Raw genomic sequence first — 18,220 nt, forward strand, 5'->3', positions numbered from 1 at the left:
TTTTGTTTCCACAATATATCAGTCTAGCAGTGATGCTGACTTACAGGATTTCTTCAGTTCCCTTTCCCTGCTTCATTCCCATTCTCACCCTAGCATATGAAATCTTTCCAGCTGTGCTGATGTAACAGCTTTTCGAGCCACGCTGCAGAACGGCATTCAGTGAACCAATCTAAGGTAGAAACAACCCTCGGGAAAAAAGCATGCATGCAAGAAAGGAAGAGAAACAGCGGGAAGGGATTAACTCACATTTAACTCTAAAAAGAAACAGCATTCTTACCAATGAAAAAGTCTTTGCTTTTCTTAAACGCTGTATCACAACTTTATTAAATCCCTTCTGGGCTGCTCGAGAAAGTTTCCTTACTTCCCAGTTATTCTGAGATTCAACTGATGAACAAAAAACCAGCATACTAATGTTAGTTTATTGTACCAGCACCTCACGCACCTACTCATAGTTTCTCTAAAAAAACCCACCCTGGTTTTGCACAGTTTTATTTTTAAGATGTGACAACTATTCTTTCATTTAAAATTTTTATCAGGGAAAATAAAACGCTATTAGTGAAAATTAAGCTGATTTAAGGATACAGAGGACAAACCACAGAGAAACGGCATATAAAATGGCTACAATTAATGACTGTTCAGCAGTAGTAAATAAATCCTAGTTTAAGAAAAGGGTAAATTTTGGGGTGCAAGAGAAGTTACGTTGTTGCAACCACAGGAAGCACACGATACAGACAAAAATATGTCACATCCGTATCTTCAGGCGTAACTATGAAAAAAACATTTTCTTCTCCCTTGAGACTAACATTTTTTTCCTTTTATGTACCTGTAGATGTAGAGTTTTTCAAATAACCATCAAGAAGAGGTAGAACATCCTTGTAGTAGGGTTGTATTATATGTCTGGGGATGTGAGCTGACCAGTCTTCCAGAGCATCCAGTCCCAGGTCAGCCATTGGGGTACAGCTAAGGCCCAGCTTAAATGCATTCTACGTGAGAAACGTAAAACTGTCAGTCTTTCATTTTTATTGACTATTATTATTTAAAGGTAAAAGGAAAATATTTGAAAGCATTTAGCATAAAATACATCTTCCTTCTTAATAACTGTTGTCTGTTTAACACCTCGCCCAAGATCAGCACGTGAGATACACATTACATGGCAACACAGGCACTAACAGACTCAGCTCAGTGCAAAAGCAAAATCTGACCATTTACTTGTTTATCGAAAAAGTCAAGTCATTTGTATTCTGTCCCTCTGAAGGCAGTACAAAGCTTAACAGTTACCTTAATTGCTCCACAGGATACTAACTTTGCTCCAGAATTTTTGTATGTGTTTTAGAAAAAAAAAAAGTTAGCTGTACATCACTGTGACCCACCTGCAGGGCGGGAATATATGCTTTGATATCAAGCATGATGATGTCATGCGGTAAAGACAGCAAAAAATTCAGACAGGACGCCAACAACTCATCCTTATACTGTTTCATTTTTGCTGCAACCTAAAATTCAGATAAATAGATCAAGAGCAATCATAAACATTTAAGATCTTGATTTAACTGTATCAATATTCATGTGAAATAAACAACTCAAAAATAATAGTGGAATCTCAGTCACCTGCAGACAGTTACCAGAAAGTATTTAATGCAAAAATAGACAGTTATTTCTCAACTGTACATGAATAGGTGACCAATACATCTCTTCTGATGTTAAATTAAAAAAAAAAAAAGACAGAAAAAGATCTTAAACCCCCACTATTTGCATAATTCAAACAGCTAGAATACTTCTATCATATATGTAAGATTTCTCAGAAGAAATAATTTAGATTGAGTCATGTATGTTTATATTAAGACTAAGAAAGGTAGCCAGCAAAATCACTTACCTCTTTTCCAAACTTTACAAACAGTGCAAAGCAAGACCTCTTTTCTAGGTCTTCAGGACATGTTCTGAGACTGCTTGGGCTGACACCCTATCAAACAGAAACCACAAGTCAACAGTATTAAAAAAAAGTAGTACACAGTACAAATGTGAAGCACAAGTTCCACTCACTATACACACATCACTGCTCAATATGAAACTGGTGCCAGTGAAAACTTGAAATGTTTGTTCTCCCAAAACTCAGAAGCTAACATTAACACAGTGCATCGAGGGTCAACTTTTTGGAATTCACTTAATATTAATAAGCAAATAAGCAAGATATGTATGACTGAAAAATAACTTCTCAATGGCTTAATTTTCTCCTTGTCTGCCCATCTAACAAACCATAAAAGAAAAAACAACTCTAAGAGTGGATGTCCAGGTGGCAAGAATGCTGGTGGAATAAGAAAAGGGCAATTCACAACAGCATCTACAGGACAGGCATCTACACCAGGGAGTTCCCAAATCTGCTTCGCTTGGTGCCATCGCCAGCAGCAGCAGGGAGAGTTCTGGGCTATATGGGGATGAAGCACTGTCACTTTACGATACCTTCCATACCACAACTGGTGCAGCCACCAACAGAGCATCCCATTTCTGGTGGAAATCAGTGAGTGCAGCACAAGCAGACCCCAGCAGCTGAGTACTTAACCCACACGTGTCTCCGCTGTTCTGGCTAGATTGCTTCTGACAGCCAAGCTGTCCTCTGTACCGCCCGCACTGCAAGGGTATTTCCCACCCCTCTGTTCATCCAGCTGAGGATTTTGGAAAGAGCATTACACATGGATGGTGTCTCTTCAGAAACTGGGCTTCTAGTCTAAATTTTTACTTTCTATGTGCTTGTAACCACAGAGGTATAGGATGCGATAAACCCTGGAAACAACTGGGTAACAGTTTCAATGAACTATTTTCCATAGTTCTTTATATACAGTTCCAAAGGCTGTATATAAAGAATGACACCATCATTAACACAACATGTTACCCCTCTGCTGGGGGGGGGGGGAAGAAAAAAAAAAAAAGAGAGCTCACCTCAAAATATTTTATTTTCTTGGCAATTTTCATCGTAACAGAAAGCAGCTTGTAGAATCCACTAATAAGAGGTAGTCTCGTTGAATGTATAATAAGCTCATAACCAAAGGAATATACCCAAGGGTTAAAGTATTCAACATGCTTCTCTGGAAGTATCTCTCTAAAACGATGCGCAGAAAATATACAGGGGAAAAGAAAAAAGAAAAAAGAAACTGAGTAAAATATTTCTTTCATTTTTTTTCAAACTTCCAAATCAGTACAGGACAGAGAAGTGCTGCCATAACAGAGCAGCTCCAAAGACAGTGAGGCAATAATTACACGCTGCCTTCTGAGGCAAACATAGGAAGATCTTTATTTTGCTTTACAGTGCAAAGCCCTTACTCATTAGCTCTCGTTATTGAATTTATACAAACACACATACTCATGTATCACATTTCATTACCAAGACTGCAGCATTGCTAGGGGAAATCAACTGGACCTCCACAGGCAAACAATGCTGTACCTTTGACTTAATGCCCAATACCACCCTAGAAAGACGGTATTTCTGGTCTCTGAAGTAGTCAGGATGTATGGTCAATACAATACTAAAAGTTACAACATATACTGAAAGACAATTACACCCAAATAATGAAAGATTTGTCTCCTGTACTCTTCAAAAAAACCTGAGCTGATGAGCTAGTATGTTTCTACAGATGTTTGAAACACACTGCCTCCCTCCTAAACTGTGCGCGTTTTGAAATTGGCACATTGTCCTAAGCCAGAAACAGGCAGATTAAATAAATCTCACTTCAAATTTCTTCCAACCACTCTGTAACTGCCAAATTACATTAAAACATATTAATACCTGCAGAATTCCACTAGATTTATGAAGGCAATAAAGTCTGTCGGCTTCGTCGGCTGAAGGTTCGAAGCAGGGTCAGAAGTAGGCCCGATCAAAGCACTCTCAGTTTCATTCTCATCCTGAAAATAAATATTGAAGCAAGAACACTGGAACTGTGACAACATAGAAAGCATTTATGCTTTTTTTCCAGATGAACAATCTGTCTCCTTTTTCTAGCTGCTACTAGCCAGTTTGACAGAGACAAAGGACTAATAATTGACACATCATTAATTCAAAGAAATAATAAAGGATGCTTGCTTCTAAGGAGAAAGCAAGTAAACAAATGAAAACCACTAGATGCCAGAGTAGGAAGTCTAAAATAACAGATTCTGTGAATTCCTACCAATTCCAATGTTTCCATCTCCTAACATTGCAATGCAATGTTCAGAAATACGAAGTAAAACACTTTGTCTAGTATGAATGTTACTTTAGGGACACTACAAGGAGCTATCTAAGCACAATGAAAATGAAACAGGGAATGTGATTCTGGTTCCCCTTCAACAGCAGGAATCAATGGACAAGTCATCAGGTCTCACCTGTCCATTAGCATCCAGCTTCTGAACAGTCAAGTCCAATTTCTCAATAATCTTCAAAACAGATTTTATAAGTTCATCATACAGCAAGCGACTCAGGGACTGCAGTGGTGAATTCTCAGTAAGGAAGTTTTCATCTTCAAAGCCACATTCCTTTGTAGGAGGAAAACAGTTCACATTTCAAAACACCAATGAAAATTATTTCTTCCACTTAAAAACCAAGATCCAGAGAATCCAGCTTTAGACAGTCCTCAGCTATGGAAGCCTAGATTCATCCCTGTTCAATTCATTCATCAGCCACAAAATCCAACTAAAACCAGGAAACAGTTCTTCTACAACATGACATTTGGAAAAATTCTAGGGTTAGAAAAGCAGTGATAAGACTCAGGATTATGCTTCCTTGTGTATTTCCATGTTAACTATGCTTTTACCTTCATTGTGTCACAGTTCAGTAGACTTCTAAAGAGATACAGATAGTCCTTACACGTTGGTACTTTCCATCTCCCTGTCCCAGCCCCTCCAGCTTCACGGTATTCTTCTGATTCAGAAGTTTCTTTTCCAGAAGAATTCTGAAAGAATACCATATTTTTCTGAAACACTGCCATGGTGGGTTGACCCTGTCTGTACACCAGGTGCCAACCAAGCTGCTCTATCACCCCCCTCCTCAGCAGGACAGCACGGGGAGAAAAAAAAGATGGAAAAAACTCATGGGTCACGATAAAGGCAGTTTAATAAAGCAAAAGCAAAGGCCACGTGTGGAAACAAAGGAAAACAGAATATTTATTCTCTACTTCCCATCAGCAGACAATGTCCAGCCGCTTCCCGGGAAGCAGGGCTTCCGTACGCACAGCGGTTGCTCCAGAAGACAAATGTCACAACACCGAGTGCCCCCCCCCACCTCCTCCTTTCTCCTCACTTTTGTTGCCAAGTAGACACCTCATGGTATGGAACACGCTTTGGTGAGCGTGGGTCAGCTGTCCTGGCTATGTCCCCCGCCAGATCTTGCCTACTCCCAGCCTGCAGGTGAGGGGGGAATGTTGGAGAGACACCTTGACGCTGGGCGAGCGCTGCTCAGTAGCAGCCAAGCACTGGTGTGTTATCAACACCTTTCCAGCTACCACTACAAGCACAGCACTACGAGGGCTGCTACGGGGAAAACTAACTCCACCTCAGCCAAACTCAATACAACTGCATGTGTAATTACCCGACTCATGCTAAAACACCATGTAAAATTACTTCTGCAGGTAGAAACACGAAACGTTCAGCTTTCTCACTTAACCCATCAGAAATGAGCCCAAAACAACCAGCTCCTTTCAAAACCCTCTAAAACTCTTCTCCTTCTAGTGGTCAGTTATTTGAGAAAATCTACAGTTAGCCTGCTGCACAGGATTAAAAAGCTTTAAAATCCTCCCTTAATACAAACATTCTGTAAAAGTTTTAGTGTCCAAAATTTGTTAACCTGGAAGAAAGCTGGATGACTTTATTACAGCCGACTTTGTTACAGACAACCCGAGCAAACAAGAACTGCAGAGAACAAAGTCTATTTCCTGTAATTTCTTTCATTCAGTACAAGAGGCACAACCTCATTATGTTGAGCAGAGGTAGGGACCAGAATTTAATAACAACTGAGCCACAATTCAAAACGGACAGTACTATTTTTGCTTCTTTGGGCCTTCCCCTGTTTGCTGGGCTAGATCTTCAAGAACTGGAATGTATACTCTAGGAATCTAGATGAAAAAATATGTTATTTTACCTTTGAAAACATGATTGGCTTGGAGAAGATTCTGATTAATCCCTGATGCACTGAAACAAAATGAAAATTGCCTGAACAGACTTAAAAAGGCACAGCACCCATATCACTCATTAGGTTAGCAATGAATTAAGTAAGTCTTCTATTTTCTATATTTTTTCAGGATGAGAGAGAGGCAAAAGAACACAGATTTTTCTTTAAGGACAAATCTAGCCAAAACCAGAGCCGTAACTCTAGGATGTTTCACAGGGAAGTAATTTTGATCTTGCTTCTTACTGCTTTTTCTCAATATTGCTTTGACTTTTTCCTGACTCTGACTGCAGTGATGACCAAGGCATCGCCCGTAAGGCCCGTATTGAAAAAGGCAGCAACTCCCAACGGCTCTCACAGACATAGACTGTTCCAGGGTATAAAAAGACTGCACTTCTAATAGAGATGACACTCACCCTACTTTCTGTGACATTTTGTAGGGGTAACTGAAAGGGTATTGAACAGATTTTTGTTCCCTTTCTCCCCACAATCCTTCTCAGCAGCAACGTAAGTCTTATGTTTAAACGGATTATCACAAAAATATATTCTCCTGCCCTTGATGATAGCCACTGTCACCCAAAACCGTTGTTAAATGTATTCCTTAAGTGATTTAACAACGCATATTGAAAAGTAACACAACGAGAACCTATTATTAGAGGACAGGAAAAGCTTCATTTTTGACCCTAAATGGCTATTCCACATATCTCTTAGAACCAGTTAATCATTTTAGGGAGAAAAAAACAACCAAACAAAAACCCCACAACCCTCCAAAAACCACACCAAAGTTAATATCACGGACTCACCCACAGTGCTAATAAAACTCCAGAGAACTGGACCTTTTCCGGAGAGGGCTAGAAATACCTTTATTATGGATCTGCAACAGACTAACTGCATTTTTTCACTGTATTGTGGAAAGCTATTGATCTGCAGCACAACTAGATGTTCAAGAACTGGAGTGTATATTTCAGGAACCTAGAAGAAAGAGAAACAAAACACCCAGGAATCATTGTCTTTTATGGAAAGTAGCTCCTGAATAGATCAATGCTTCAGTGGAACCAGTCTTAAGCTTATTAGAAAAGTACCAATTTAATTAAACAATAATAACACAGCAGTGTAATCTGTTCATCCTTAACAATCTGAATACAGAATGTAAGTGAAAGTCTCTTCTCTGCCCCAACCTTATTTCTCAGCTCCAGACAGCATCCAGAAAGCCCTCATTAGAACACAGACAGCACAGCATCAGAGGAAAAATCAAAGCATCATCCTCAGAGAACACGCCAAGTATCAGTACTAAATGAAAAAGCAGCAGGAGAGCGGTATAAATGCATAAAGAGAAGGGTAAGGCTAGGTCCAAATAAATAGCTTTACCTAAAATAAATAAAAACATATTCGCTTTTGGCTATCATGGTTTTCATCACAATGCACTGTAGCATCTTATTCAGCATATTCTGTGCATTTTCTTTATTCAAATAAAATCCAAGAACGTATTTTCCTGATAATGTTCCCATGTCCTAGGAGCTACATGTCATAGTATTTCAGATAAAGAAACACTTTCTATCATAGGTAAGTTCACAGCTACTACCTCCTTATGCATCCATAGCTGCACAAAAAAAAAATTGACTGGTACTTTAAATACTCTACTTACTGTATCTATATGGAATATCACGCTTGCGATGGACTGGAGGAAACTTGGCAGCTGATACAGATGGTCATCTATCGTTTCTGCTTCTGTGAGGTACATTTGCTTACAACGCTGAAGGAGCTCAACATACATGTCATCAACATCCTTAGAACGTATAGCTTTACAGGGCTTACAGAGAGAAATAAAATACTGATTTAGCAACTTTGTACAGGCAAGTAGACATATGCTGTAGCACTAAAACTCAGCCAAGTCTTCACTGAACCATAATAATGTTTTAAATTTTTCCAGGAACTCAATACATCTGAATAAACCAACCTTAAGTGTTCTCTTGCTACATGTATGAGAAACATGGTACCTGCAATGAACTAAAATACTAAGTCACTGATGTAGTGTAATGTTCTATAAGAGTACTTGAACTTTCAGCCTGAAAAGCATGGAGTTTGGCTGTAAATATCTCAAATATGGCATTATGTATACTAACATTAATCTATATTCTGACCTAGCTGCATTAAAGTAGTAAGTGGCTTACCTTAATGTGGCTTAACCAATTATCATTACCAGGATACTACTAAACATTTAACCCAGCAGCCCAAATTCTGAACTTTTTTTGTGCTGGGATCTGTACAAACAGGGGACAAAGACCACTCCTAAACTAACAAACAAGCAGAAAGCACCCCAAACAGTACCAGAAGGCATGTAATAATTACAGATTTCTATAGAACGATTTGTAAATCACAGTATCTAGTGAGGCCAAAAAGCAGTCTTTGTGGAAAAGGAACCAGGTCACAGGCAAGAACTGTAGTAGGGAACTGCCTGTGGAAAAACTATGGGCTGATTTAGGTAATGACAGAATACGAGAGTTAGGCTAAAGGTTACATCTAGTCCGTCTAAAAAACCATGCTGACAAAATTAAGACTATACATTTATCACTTGTAGAACTGCAAGTACTACTCTAAAATTATTTTAGCAATTAGACAGTAAAAGAAATATTCTTTTCGAAAATTGAAAAATTTGAAAAATTCTTTTGAAACTGGATCAGTCACTGAACTTGTGTTCATGCTAGGGTCACTACGTGCAGTAGCAGCGAGACTGCTTCCTCACGACCTAGCATCTGATGCTTGGCCAAGATTTAGTCTAAACACGCTAACAACTATTAGTGTGTCTTAACATACTAAAGATTTATAGGTATTGCAGCATTAAGGTCCCTTTTTCCTGTTAAAATTTGCAGTATTATCCCATGTCTGTATTTACATCATGCAATTTTAATTAACTTCTTGTGTTCCACAACAGGCCTTTTTAACAAGTTTCTTTCAATTGAGGAATTTGAAATCCTTCATTTTTTTCTGGAAATAATACCTTTAACTCAATTCCCTTCTAGCTCATATCGCAGAAGAGGAAGACTAGGTTTCAACAATAAACATTGAAAACTCTACCAAACAAATGCACTCTGCTCAAAAGGCAGCAAAATGGAAAGGATTCAGCTAGTAACCAGCTATTCTACCACAACTCCTAATCTTCTCTAATCTTGGAGATCACTTAACCTAATGTTTGCTTTGAGAGAGAGAGGTAAAGAAAAAGGAACATCTAGAATTTTGTTATATCGAAGTTGTAGTGCCAGCATCAAGCACATAGGCTGCAGATACCTAACCACCACTCCTTCTTTATGGAGCCTTAACTTGATTGTTACATTCCCATTCTAATTGTCCGCTGACAAAAATTGGAAGCTGGTTCTTAATGGTGCTTCGTGACAAACCTACCTGCCATCCACACACGTACATAAGCATGGCTTCAGGGTTGGTTTTTTTTAATTTGCAGTTGTTTCACAAATCACCTCCTAGTGTCCTGCAGTCAGCAGCGCATTTTGGCTGTTCTGACAGAGATTGCTGCTCTGTAGGAAACGTATCTGAACTCCTGCCAGAGCAGAGCTGGCCTGGATCCTCCCACCTACACGCAGACAGAGCTAACGAGGTACTGTCTGTACCCAAGCAACTCAGCACATCCTTAAGTTTTGTGACAGCTCTGTATGAAGCCCCTGGTTTTCCACTTCAGAACTAGGGCACAAGCAGAAATAACTGCAACCCTCAGTGCTCCAAGTGCTCCTGCTAAATTCAGTATGCATTCAACAATTTGCAAGCACAATGTATTTTACAGTGCAGCTAACTAATTCAACACTTAATCCAGAAACAGGAGCATTCCCTACATAACAAGTTGTGTAAAATTGTAAAAGAAATGGTTTATGAGCCCTAGCTTTAAACCCATGCAGCACACTCCTTTATCAGAGTAAGTTTCCTGCACATACTGCTGCAAAAAGCCCGTATCCGCGAATGGCAATGGACAACTCTTTGTGGCTCGAATCCATTCTTCTGATGATTCCGTAGAACTGCTCCATGAAGAACTGCAACTTGCTCTTGTGTAGCTCTGCATCCTTCGCTACCATTAAAGAAACCTGTAAAGCACATACTAAAATTTCAGCATTTCAAGAAACATGAAAAAAGCCACAAAATATACAGTCAGTCTTAAAAGATACCTAGCTTGTAATACGAAGGACTTCAACAAAATAATTACATATCATACAGATTCACTGGACTTCCAAGCACCAAATACTCCCACTATTTCAAGAATTTTGACTTTGCTTTAGTCTCAGAGATCCCAGTGACGTTACAATACCTGCTTGAGGAACGATTCTAACGCAGAATGACTGGCTTTCTTCAGCTCCTGATTTGTGTGGCCACACCATTTACACATTGCCTCAAAGAGGGACACATAGTTGTCCAGGAGCAAGGCACCAAACTGAGCCGCATGCCAGCTGAACAACTGCAAACCAGCTGCAATTTAAAAACAATTCTCATTAAAACCCAGACCTCTATTCCACTTTCCAAAACCAGACCAGACTAGAAAAGTCCACGTTAAGGCTTCAGGTAGGTATAGCTGTCATGCTGGAGGATATAAAATGTATTCTTCTCACCACTGCCGTATCAGTATCCACACATTAAGAAATGAAGTATAAGAACAACCCTCCAAAATCCTTTTTTTTTTTTTTTTTTTAATGTACACCATTATGGAAAACACAGCTAAGTTCTGAAGTAATTTACGTGAACAGCTAAAAAGGAAGGGACTCTACTGGTTCCAAACAATAATACTTGATTGCCCAGTTCACAGGGATTTGGTTTCTGTGGTCAGGACATACGCTCAAGTCCCCTCCTCCACCAAACTGTGATGCAGACAAAGAATTCAGAAAATAGATAATTTCACAATCCCAAATAGAAGCATAACTTCAATTTCAAGATCTTTAATTTTTTTTTTTTTTTTTGGTAGACTATCTTTAAAGAGGGTTTTACCCTTCAGGTGCCACGGGCCTAGTACCAGCCCTTGGCTTCTTGCAATTTCTGCACAAGCCACTCGCGTGTCACAGGCCAATTTCTCATTTTCTTCATGAACCTCATTTGTTCCCAATTCCTTTCTCTTTCTTCCAGTAAGATTCCCTTTCTCTTCGTGGGTTTTTTTTTTTCTCCTTTAACCCAATCCACTGTCTTCTCTTTTCTCCTCATTTGCTACATTCCTCTTATTTCTACTCCTGCCTTAATTCCCTTCTCATTCCATGGTTTTGTGCTGCTCCAGAGGGCAAATGGCATCAAGCGTAACGCTGCTGTTCACACGCTGATTAGACCTTGCCCAGTTTAACCAAATACATGTTCAACTCTTCAGATTCCAACTTAAACTACACCAGCTTTGCTCCCCGCTCAGCTTAGGAGACTGAAGAGCAGAGCCATCTGAAGACAGCCAGCAGAGAATGAACTCCAGGCAGAAGACACCCCTGTACGTACGGTTTCCACCTCAGCATGGACTGAAACAACGGACAATCTTACCTAGAGGTACCGCGTATCGCTTTGGATCAACCTGTAATATCAGAAAAGGTTTGTCAGATGTGATTTATTCTCCATCAGGGCTAATTAATTTATGCAAAACAATTAATATGTTGCAGATTTACCTGTGGGTTGATCGCCTTCATGGCAAAATCAAAAATCTCCTTTGCAGTCTGAGGATCTGTCAAATAATCCAATCATGAGTATTTCGCTACTGACACACAAAAGTGAAGACAAAGCTATTTTTATCCAAAGCTTGGTAGGAAGAAGCAATATTGGAAAGCCTTACATGTCTTATTTTAAGAGAGAGAAAAGCTTTTTCCTGAAAATTCTTAAATTTGGAAAAAAAAAACCCCAACCAGTATATCTATATTCATTGATTTTTCTGAATACCCATGTTTTAACAGACATGTCCCTTCTGAGGGAAACACATCTCTGTACAAACTGCATTCCAACTTCATGTGGTTCTCACAGCTGCCCAGTCTCTGGTCAGAAAACAGCACTTCAAACATTCACGCACAGAGACACGCTGACGAAGCCACTCCACGCAAAGGCAGACGACAAGCACCGTGTAGCTGGACAGCACGTGGTTTTGCACAACCCATCCACCAGGAGGGAAATTTTCATCCCAAATTCACAGCGAGAAATGGTGCTGTTTGCTGGCTGTGTAATGATTAAACTAGATCAAATGGTATAACTGTCTTTCACACAGAAAAAGAACACACCTTCGTCCACAGATTTGGTGAAGTTATACATGAGTGCAGCCAGTCCCCTCAGACATCCTGCTACAACAGGTAGCTTGGGTACCCTTGTAGCTGATGTCATCTAAAAAAGTGGGAATTGAAAAAAAACATTATCCCCAAACTAAGATAAATTTACACCAAGGCTTCCCAGTTCCTAGAAGCGTAGATAAACCCCCATATTCCAACTCAATACAGTTATGTCAGCACCCACTTCTATCAACACAAGTCCACAGAAACATCTCCTGCTTAGAAGTTTAATATCATTGGGAGGGTCTTTAACTACAGAAGCATAAGAAACCCTTTGAAAAGCATGAAATATGTTCTACCAAGACCAACGGTAGCAAAACTTAGCACACACTGATGTCTTAAAAGTGGAGAATATAGGAAAGCAAAGTTCAGCAGAACTGTGATATTTACCTGAAATGCAAGGATTTTGCAGCTAGTAGAGACCAAATCAGAAACCACCAGTGCATGGCAATATAACTTTTTTCGGGCACTACCACAGTGATCACCATGTGCCATCTTTTCCCACAGCAAATTGGTTAATTCACTGTCATTAATGGCCTTTAATTTTTACTTTGAACGCGTCTTAGAACCAGAGAACACAAACTTTAACAGTCCTTAAGGAACCATTTAGGATTGCCTAGTTAGATCCCTTCCAACTGTACAACAGCATTCCAACATACACCCATATCAAAGGGAAAAAAACAAAGCAATGCAAGAGTCTGAAAAGAAATTCCAATCATACCTGTGTTTTAAGCTCTCCCAAATAAGCTCGGAATAGTTTTTCAGAGTTGTTAATCATGTCACTAGGCTGGACCTCTCCCAAAACTCCCAAAAGCTCATAAATCTTCTCCAGTACTAGAAAGTAATTTAATATTATTAAATATTAATTACTGAAATCATTACTTGGACATTTCCACTGCAATTATTATGTAACTTGCAACCATGAGAAAACCATCCCTGATGGTTTAATTTTAATTGGCCATCAGTGAGGGGAAAAGACAACTCTTTATGATGTACATACCTATATACACATCTCTGCATACTACACTGCCAGATGCATCCTCCTCTCACATTAATAAGTTAAACACATTTACTCTTTTTAAATGTGGCTTAGAAAACTGATTAACAAAGGCCTTATCCGCTGAGGAAGCATTTACCACTAATCCAAGTTTGCTGCTGGCCTGGAGGTTCTGCTGAGTCTTCTTCAGGGTTAAAGCCAACAGCTAGCAGAAGTTTCTAGGCCTGACTTCAGACTAAAGGGTTCTATGCAGGCCCAGCAAGTTTTGTGAGGCCTAGACCTGTCAAGCCAAGATTTCAGCTGTAACTAGCCCAGACGATCAAATAAAGCTCCTATCAGTAGGCTTAACATCATAAACAACGCCATTAGGCGAGGCAGGAACTGAGGAGCCCACATGAGGGGTGACCAAGGCAGGAACTATCACACTAAAACTCTGAGGAAACAACTGGCCAGGGCTGGAATAAGGTTACAAAGAGCTTTAGGAACTGAGCTGGGCTTTCCGTGAACTTTGACAGGGATGGGCAGCCTCTGCTTTTGGCAAGAGCAGCCATGGGAGGGACCAGGACTACTCTTAAGGCTCAAAGCTATAGGGGTATGGGTGTGTATAGTTATAAAACACGTATAAGAGTAACTTCAAAGGTTCAGCTACACCAGGTTAGCACTGAACCCAGGAAAAAAATAAAAATCTAAGAGCCTAGCAAAGTTGAGTTGGTTAATGGCAAGAAAGCTGGAATTACTTTCAGGATTTAGGCATTCAGGGACTAATAATAACAGATTAGACATACAAATACTCTCTCATGGTGGGAATCCTAAACCAGACCTATGCTTAAATTCAGTGTGAACTGCCACCACTAAATGCAATTATATGATTTCTCCCACGTGCTGGCTTGTACACACAGACAGGTCTGCTAAGAATCAGCTAACTGCATGATCATGAGCAGAACACCTGAACAAACTGTACTAGCTCTAAACCATGACAGCTACCATTTTTAGACATACTTGCCATAGGAATAACAATTATACATTTCCATGGGGTATAATCCAACAAAAACTGAGTGTAAATAAAACAAAGCACATTGACAAAAAAACTAAAGCCTACCTGTATCAGGAACTTTACTTTTTGTGGCAAGTTCCCCATAAAATTTATTAAATATCTCCCCAACTTTCATTTCTTCCATCAGACAGGAACGTCGTAAACTCTGGAGCAACTAAGATAGATTAAAAAAAAAACCGAAAATTTAGGTAAATCATTAATATCACTACCACAATTCTACTTGGTCTAAATAAAAACCCAGCTCCTATGTGTAACTTCAGCTTAGGCATGCTATTTAATGAAAGAGATTTAAGGTGACTGGTCCAGGAAAGAGTATTGGCAGGAAACCTACTTTAAGAACAAGTTACCTTCCTATATACATATAAATACAAAATGTCTAACTTTTAATTTATAGTATACCTATTATGCACAGACCATCTGCATGAAATCATACACAGTATAATTTTACACACGTATATATATAAAAAAAACCCAAAGACCACAAAATCACAGGCTGTTCAAGTCTGCAGTAGCCTTTATCCTATTGTATTTCTCCCCTGCTCCTATAAAGTCAATCCAATTCATAGAAGAACCGACTCAGAGTAACTCAGAAGGAAGTTTTGTTTCTCACAAAAAAAAACTCAGTAGGTGCAAAAGCATTTGGAAAACAACAGTCTAATGCATTCTAAGGAAGGACATCATGAAATCTCCGTCCCACATAATGGCAAAACTTCTGGAAAAAAGCTCTTCTCCTCCTCCACGCCTTTCACACCCTGTGTCTAACCCATTCCATTACAACGCTACATATTAATACATAGTATTTTAAAGTAAGAATGCAATTGAACCGCAAAATTTCCCCTTAAAGAACCATAATAAACCGGGAGAGAGAAGACCTGCACCTGCCCCCAAAATAATCCTGTCTTACAGATGAAGGAATGACACGCTTACATCTAAGCAACCCACTGGAGGAACATCGAAGACCATCTACAGGTAAGACATATCCAAATATTACACCATCACTATTCTCTTGCTACTGCAGACCACAGAATTCCTGCATGACACAGCGCCACTGTAGTAACACAACAGATTTTCTACTTTTTCTAGAAGCAACAGAGATTTCTAAAACACATTTTACCTTGATCAGAAGTTCCAGAGCTGGGATTTTGCATTTTGCTGCTCTCTCTTTCGTATAAACACTCATACAAGTTTGCTAGTAGGAAAGAAAAGAGAGGTTACAATACTCAGTAAGTAAAGAAGGGAATTCAAAGGTAACAACGTACTCATGTACCTTTTTGAAGTATCTGTTCCCAACAAGTTTGAGGTTTTTAAAAAAAAAGACTAAAACAATAAAAATAGTCAGTCCTGAAAGCAGCTTCACTGACAACACTGCAGCACTGTCTGACACAATAACCAACCCCAGATCAAGCAAAGAAAGTGCAGTTTCTGGAATAAAAGGCATAGAGCAAATTTTCCACCTCTGCACCATCGGTCCTTACAATATGTAGCCACTAATTCGAGATCAGAAAGTGCAGCGGTGCAGTGCAGTGACGGATTTCTATGCAATGTAGTACCATTCAGCAATCTAGACTCAGGGAACCTGGTTTTTAGAGGTATCATAGTTTCCACCAATTTCTGTGTATATTGCAAAAGTAACAACTTTGCAGGAGAAATTGTTAAAAATCAGTATTTAAAATGATCCATCGCCTACAGCAACATTTAAAATATTAAACTATGAATTTTGTTTGTATCAATTAGAAGTTATAACTATTATCTTCAGTACCAATAACTTATTTTCAAAATCAATACCTATCACACCTACCTTTCTTTATAAAGAAAGGATAGTAAAATTAAGTCTAGTTGAAGGAACAATTCCACACGTCTCTGTTGTATGAGTTATACTTTATGCCGATCAAGTTGTTTCAGCCCTAGCAAGAGCGCTAGAGGCAGACTGGGAGGGGCGAAGGATAGTTACAAATCTGTTATAGAATGAGACCCACCAGAATTATTTCAACCATTTGGCAAAGACCGCTGGGAAATTTTCCTTTACCCACCTTAATATTACAGGCATAAGGATGAACTTTGTCACCAACTTTTTCCATAAAGACGCAAAGAAACTTCAAAGCTTCTTCCCTGCAATCTCGAAACTGAAAAGTTAAAAAAAAAAATTAGTTTTAATGTGTACAACATGCTGTTCATATAGCACTATCTCAACATTTCTTTAAAAAATAAAGTTTACCAACGTACCTCCTCGATGCCGAGGGATCTGTGGATAAAGACGAGCAAGCCATGCTCTTGGGAGAACACCAGGGACAGGTGCAGCGCTGCGGGTAAACAAACAAACCATCAGGTGTTGGTTTTCTCCCTAGAGCAGGCAGGGCTGGGCAGGGCCCAGCCCGTCACCTTGTGCAGGAGCTGCCTGAACGCCTTGGACGGGACCGGTGCTTGTCACCAGAGAAACCACAACTCGACGTGGCTGCCTCGGACCTCCCCGTGGACTCGGGCCTGGGCCCTGTGCCCCTGCCCCTGCTGAGGGAAAGCGAACCCGGGGGCAAGCGGGCAGTGAGGGGCACGGCCCAAAGCGCTTTTACCGAGGTAAGCGGTTATCTGGGGCAAGAGACCGCCCCCTCCCCGAAATCAACAGCCCTCCAGTGTCGTGTTGAGTGAGGAACTGGGGGAGGGAGGGCAGAGCCACCCCGCTGGGCGCGTCCCTCCACTACCATTAACGACCCCTCCCCAAGTTGCTGCTTTAAAGACACCAGCGAAGCCACGGCCACCCCGGGCCTCGCTCAGAGCCCCCCAAGGCCACCCCTGTCCCTGTCCCAGCCGCCATCCCCCGCGGCCGGGCCGGGCCCGAGGGCGCACCCTGCGCTCCGCTCGCCAGGCTGGTGACGCAAGTCTCCCCCAGGCCGCGGAGCAGGCTGTAGCCGTGGAGGGCGGCGCTGGCGGCATCGCCGGGCTGCAGGCAGCGGTGCAGCTGGTGCAGGTACTCCTGGACGCCGGCCATGCTGCCCCAGGCCGGCGGCGGCGGGGAGGCGGAAGCGGGCGCGAAGGACCCGCCCCCGGCCGGATCCAACACAGCCGGGGGGGTGGGGGGGGGGGGACGACATACGCTGCGATGACCTCGGCGGCAGGAGAAACGCGGGTAGACCTCAGACCACTCCAGGCGGAGGGAGGCGCTACGATCGTCTAACGGGCGGCAGCAGGGAAGCGGGTTTGGGGTCATCTTTATGTCTCTCGCCGCAGAATCGGCTACACGTACATACAGTAGTAGCAGTATCCTCGTGTGTCCCCCCCCCCCAGAGGGGAATGGGCCGCCCCGACCTCCCCACGCCTGCCTGCCCGACTGCCAGGCTAGTTTTGCCGCGAAATTCGGTCGGGTGTGGGCGGTTCCACTCCGGCTGGGGGGGGGGGGGCCGCGATGTGCCATTGCTGGGGACGGCCTCTCTCCTGGCACAAGGAGTACCCTGCAGGGTGCTTCTGTCCCTGGTACAGCACGTCGAGCCGGGCGCGACCCTCACCTCGGCGGCCCAGAGGCTTCACCCCCTTCCTCCTTTCCTTCTCCGTTCCTCATCCCCCCCTTTCTGCCTCCGTTGGGCGCTGCCGTTGCGATCGCGCCTACCCATTGGTCAGAAAGCCCGCGAGAGCGCGCGCGACTCGCTCGGTGCGGAGTTGCTTGGGGTCGGGGCTGCAGAGGTGGGTGCGGGGCGGCGGGCGGGGGTCGCTGCCCCTTTGCCCCTGGCGCCTCCGCGCTCGGCCTGCCCGGGGGGCGGGAAACCCGGGGCTCGGCCGGC

General features: G+C 41.7%; 1 protein-coding gene across 5 annotated transcripts in view; it reads right to left on the reverse strand.

Annotated features, from left to right (window-relative positions):
- Positions 1 to 17,433, reverse strand: part of PRKDC (protein kinase, DNA-activated, catalytic subunit) — an 81,251-nt gene extending 63,818 nt beyond the window's left edge. For 2 of the 5 annotated variants that reach the window (XM_086472694.1, XM_086472693.1), the window contains exons 1-22: positions 17,292 to 17,433; positions 16,674 to 16,750; positions 16,481 to 16,573; positions 15,565 to 15,639; positions 14,496 to 14,604; positions 13,121 to 13,233; positions 12,355 to 12,454; positions 11,755 to 11,810; positions 11,633 to 11,663; positions 10,434 to 10,591; positions 10,066 to 10,212; positions 7,770 to 7,934; positions 6,928 to 7,096; positions 6,098 to 6,147; positions 4,776 to 4,913; positions 4,348 to 4,497; positions 3,776 to 3,891; positions 2,932 to 3,091; positions 1,871 to 1,957; positions 1,371 to 1,490; positions 824 to 983; positions 278 to 384 (exon numbers count right to left, since the gene is read on the reverse strand). In XM_086472694.1, the coding sequence (XP_086328820.1) occupies positions 278 to 384; positions 824 to 983; positions 1,371 to 1,490; positions 1,871 to 1,957; positions 2,932 to 3,091; positions 3,776 to 3,891; positions 4,348 to 4,497; positions 4,776 to 4,913; positions 6,098 to 6,147; positions 6,928 to 7,096; positions 7,770 to 7,934; positions 10,066 to 10,212; positions 10,434 to 10,591; positions 11,633 to 11,663; positions 11,755 to 11,810; positions 12,355 to 12,454; positions 13,121 to 13,233; positions 14,496 to 14,604; positions 15,565 to 15,639; positions 16,481 to 16,573; positions 16,674 to 16,750; positions 17,292 to 17,433 (2,523 nt within the window). Of the gene's footprint in view, positions 1 to 277; positions 385 to 823; positions 984 to 1,370; positions 1,491 to 1,870; positions 1,958 to 2,931; positions 3,092 to 3,775; positions 3,892 to 4,347; positions 4,498 to 4,775; positions 4,914 to 6,097; positions 6,148 to 6,927; positions 7,097 to 7,769; positions 7,935 to 10,065; positions 10,213 to 10,433; positions 10,592 to 11,632; positions 11,664 to 11,754; positions 11,811 to 12,354; positions 12,455 to 13,120; positions 13,234 to 14,495; positions 14,605 to 15,564; positions 15,640 to 16,480; positions 16,574 to 16,673; positions 16,751 to 17,291 lie in introns of those variants that run through there. The other 3 variants (XM_086472696.1, XM_086472695.1, XM_086472697.1) reach the window with 2 other exon arrangements.
- Positions 17,434 to 18,220: the final 787 nt, after the last annotated feature.

Source organism: Leptosomus discolor, chromosome 13 (genome assembly GCF_034619465.1).
Source record: "Leptosomus discolor isolate bLepDis1 chromosome 13, bLepDis1.hap2, whole genome shotgun sequence".
NCBI lineage: Eukaryota > Metazoa > Chordata > Aves > Leptosomiformes > Leptosomidae > Leptosomus > Leptosomus discolor.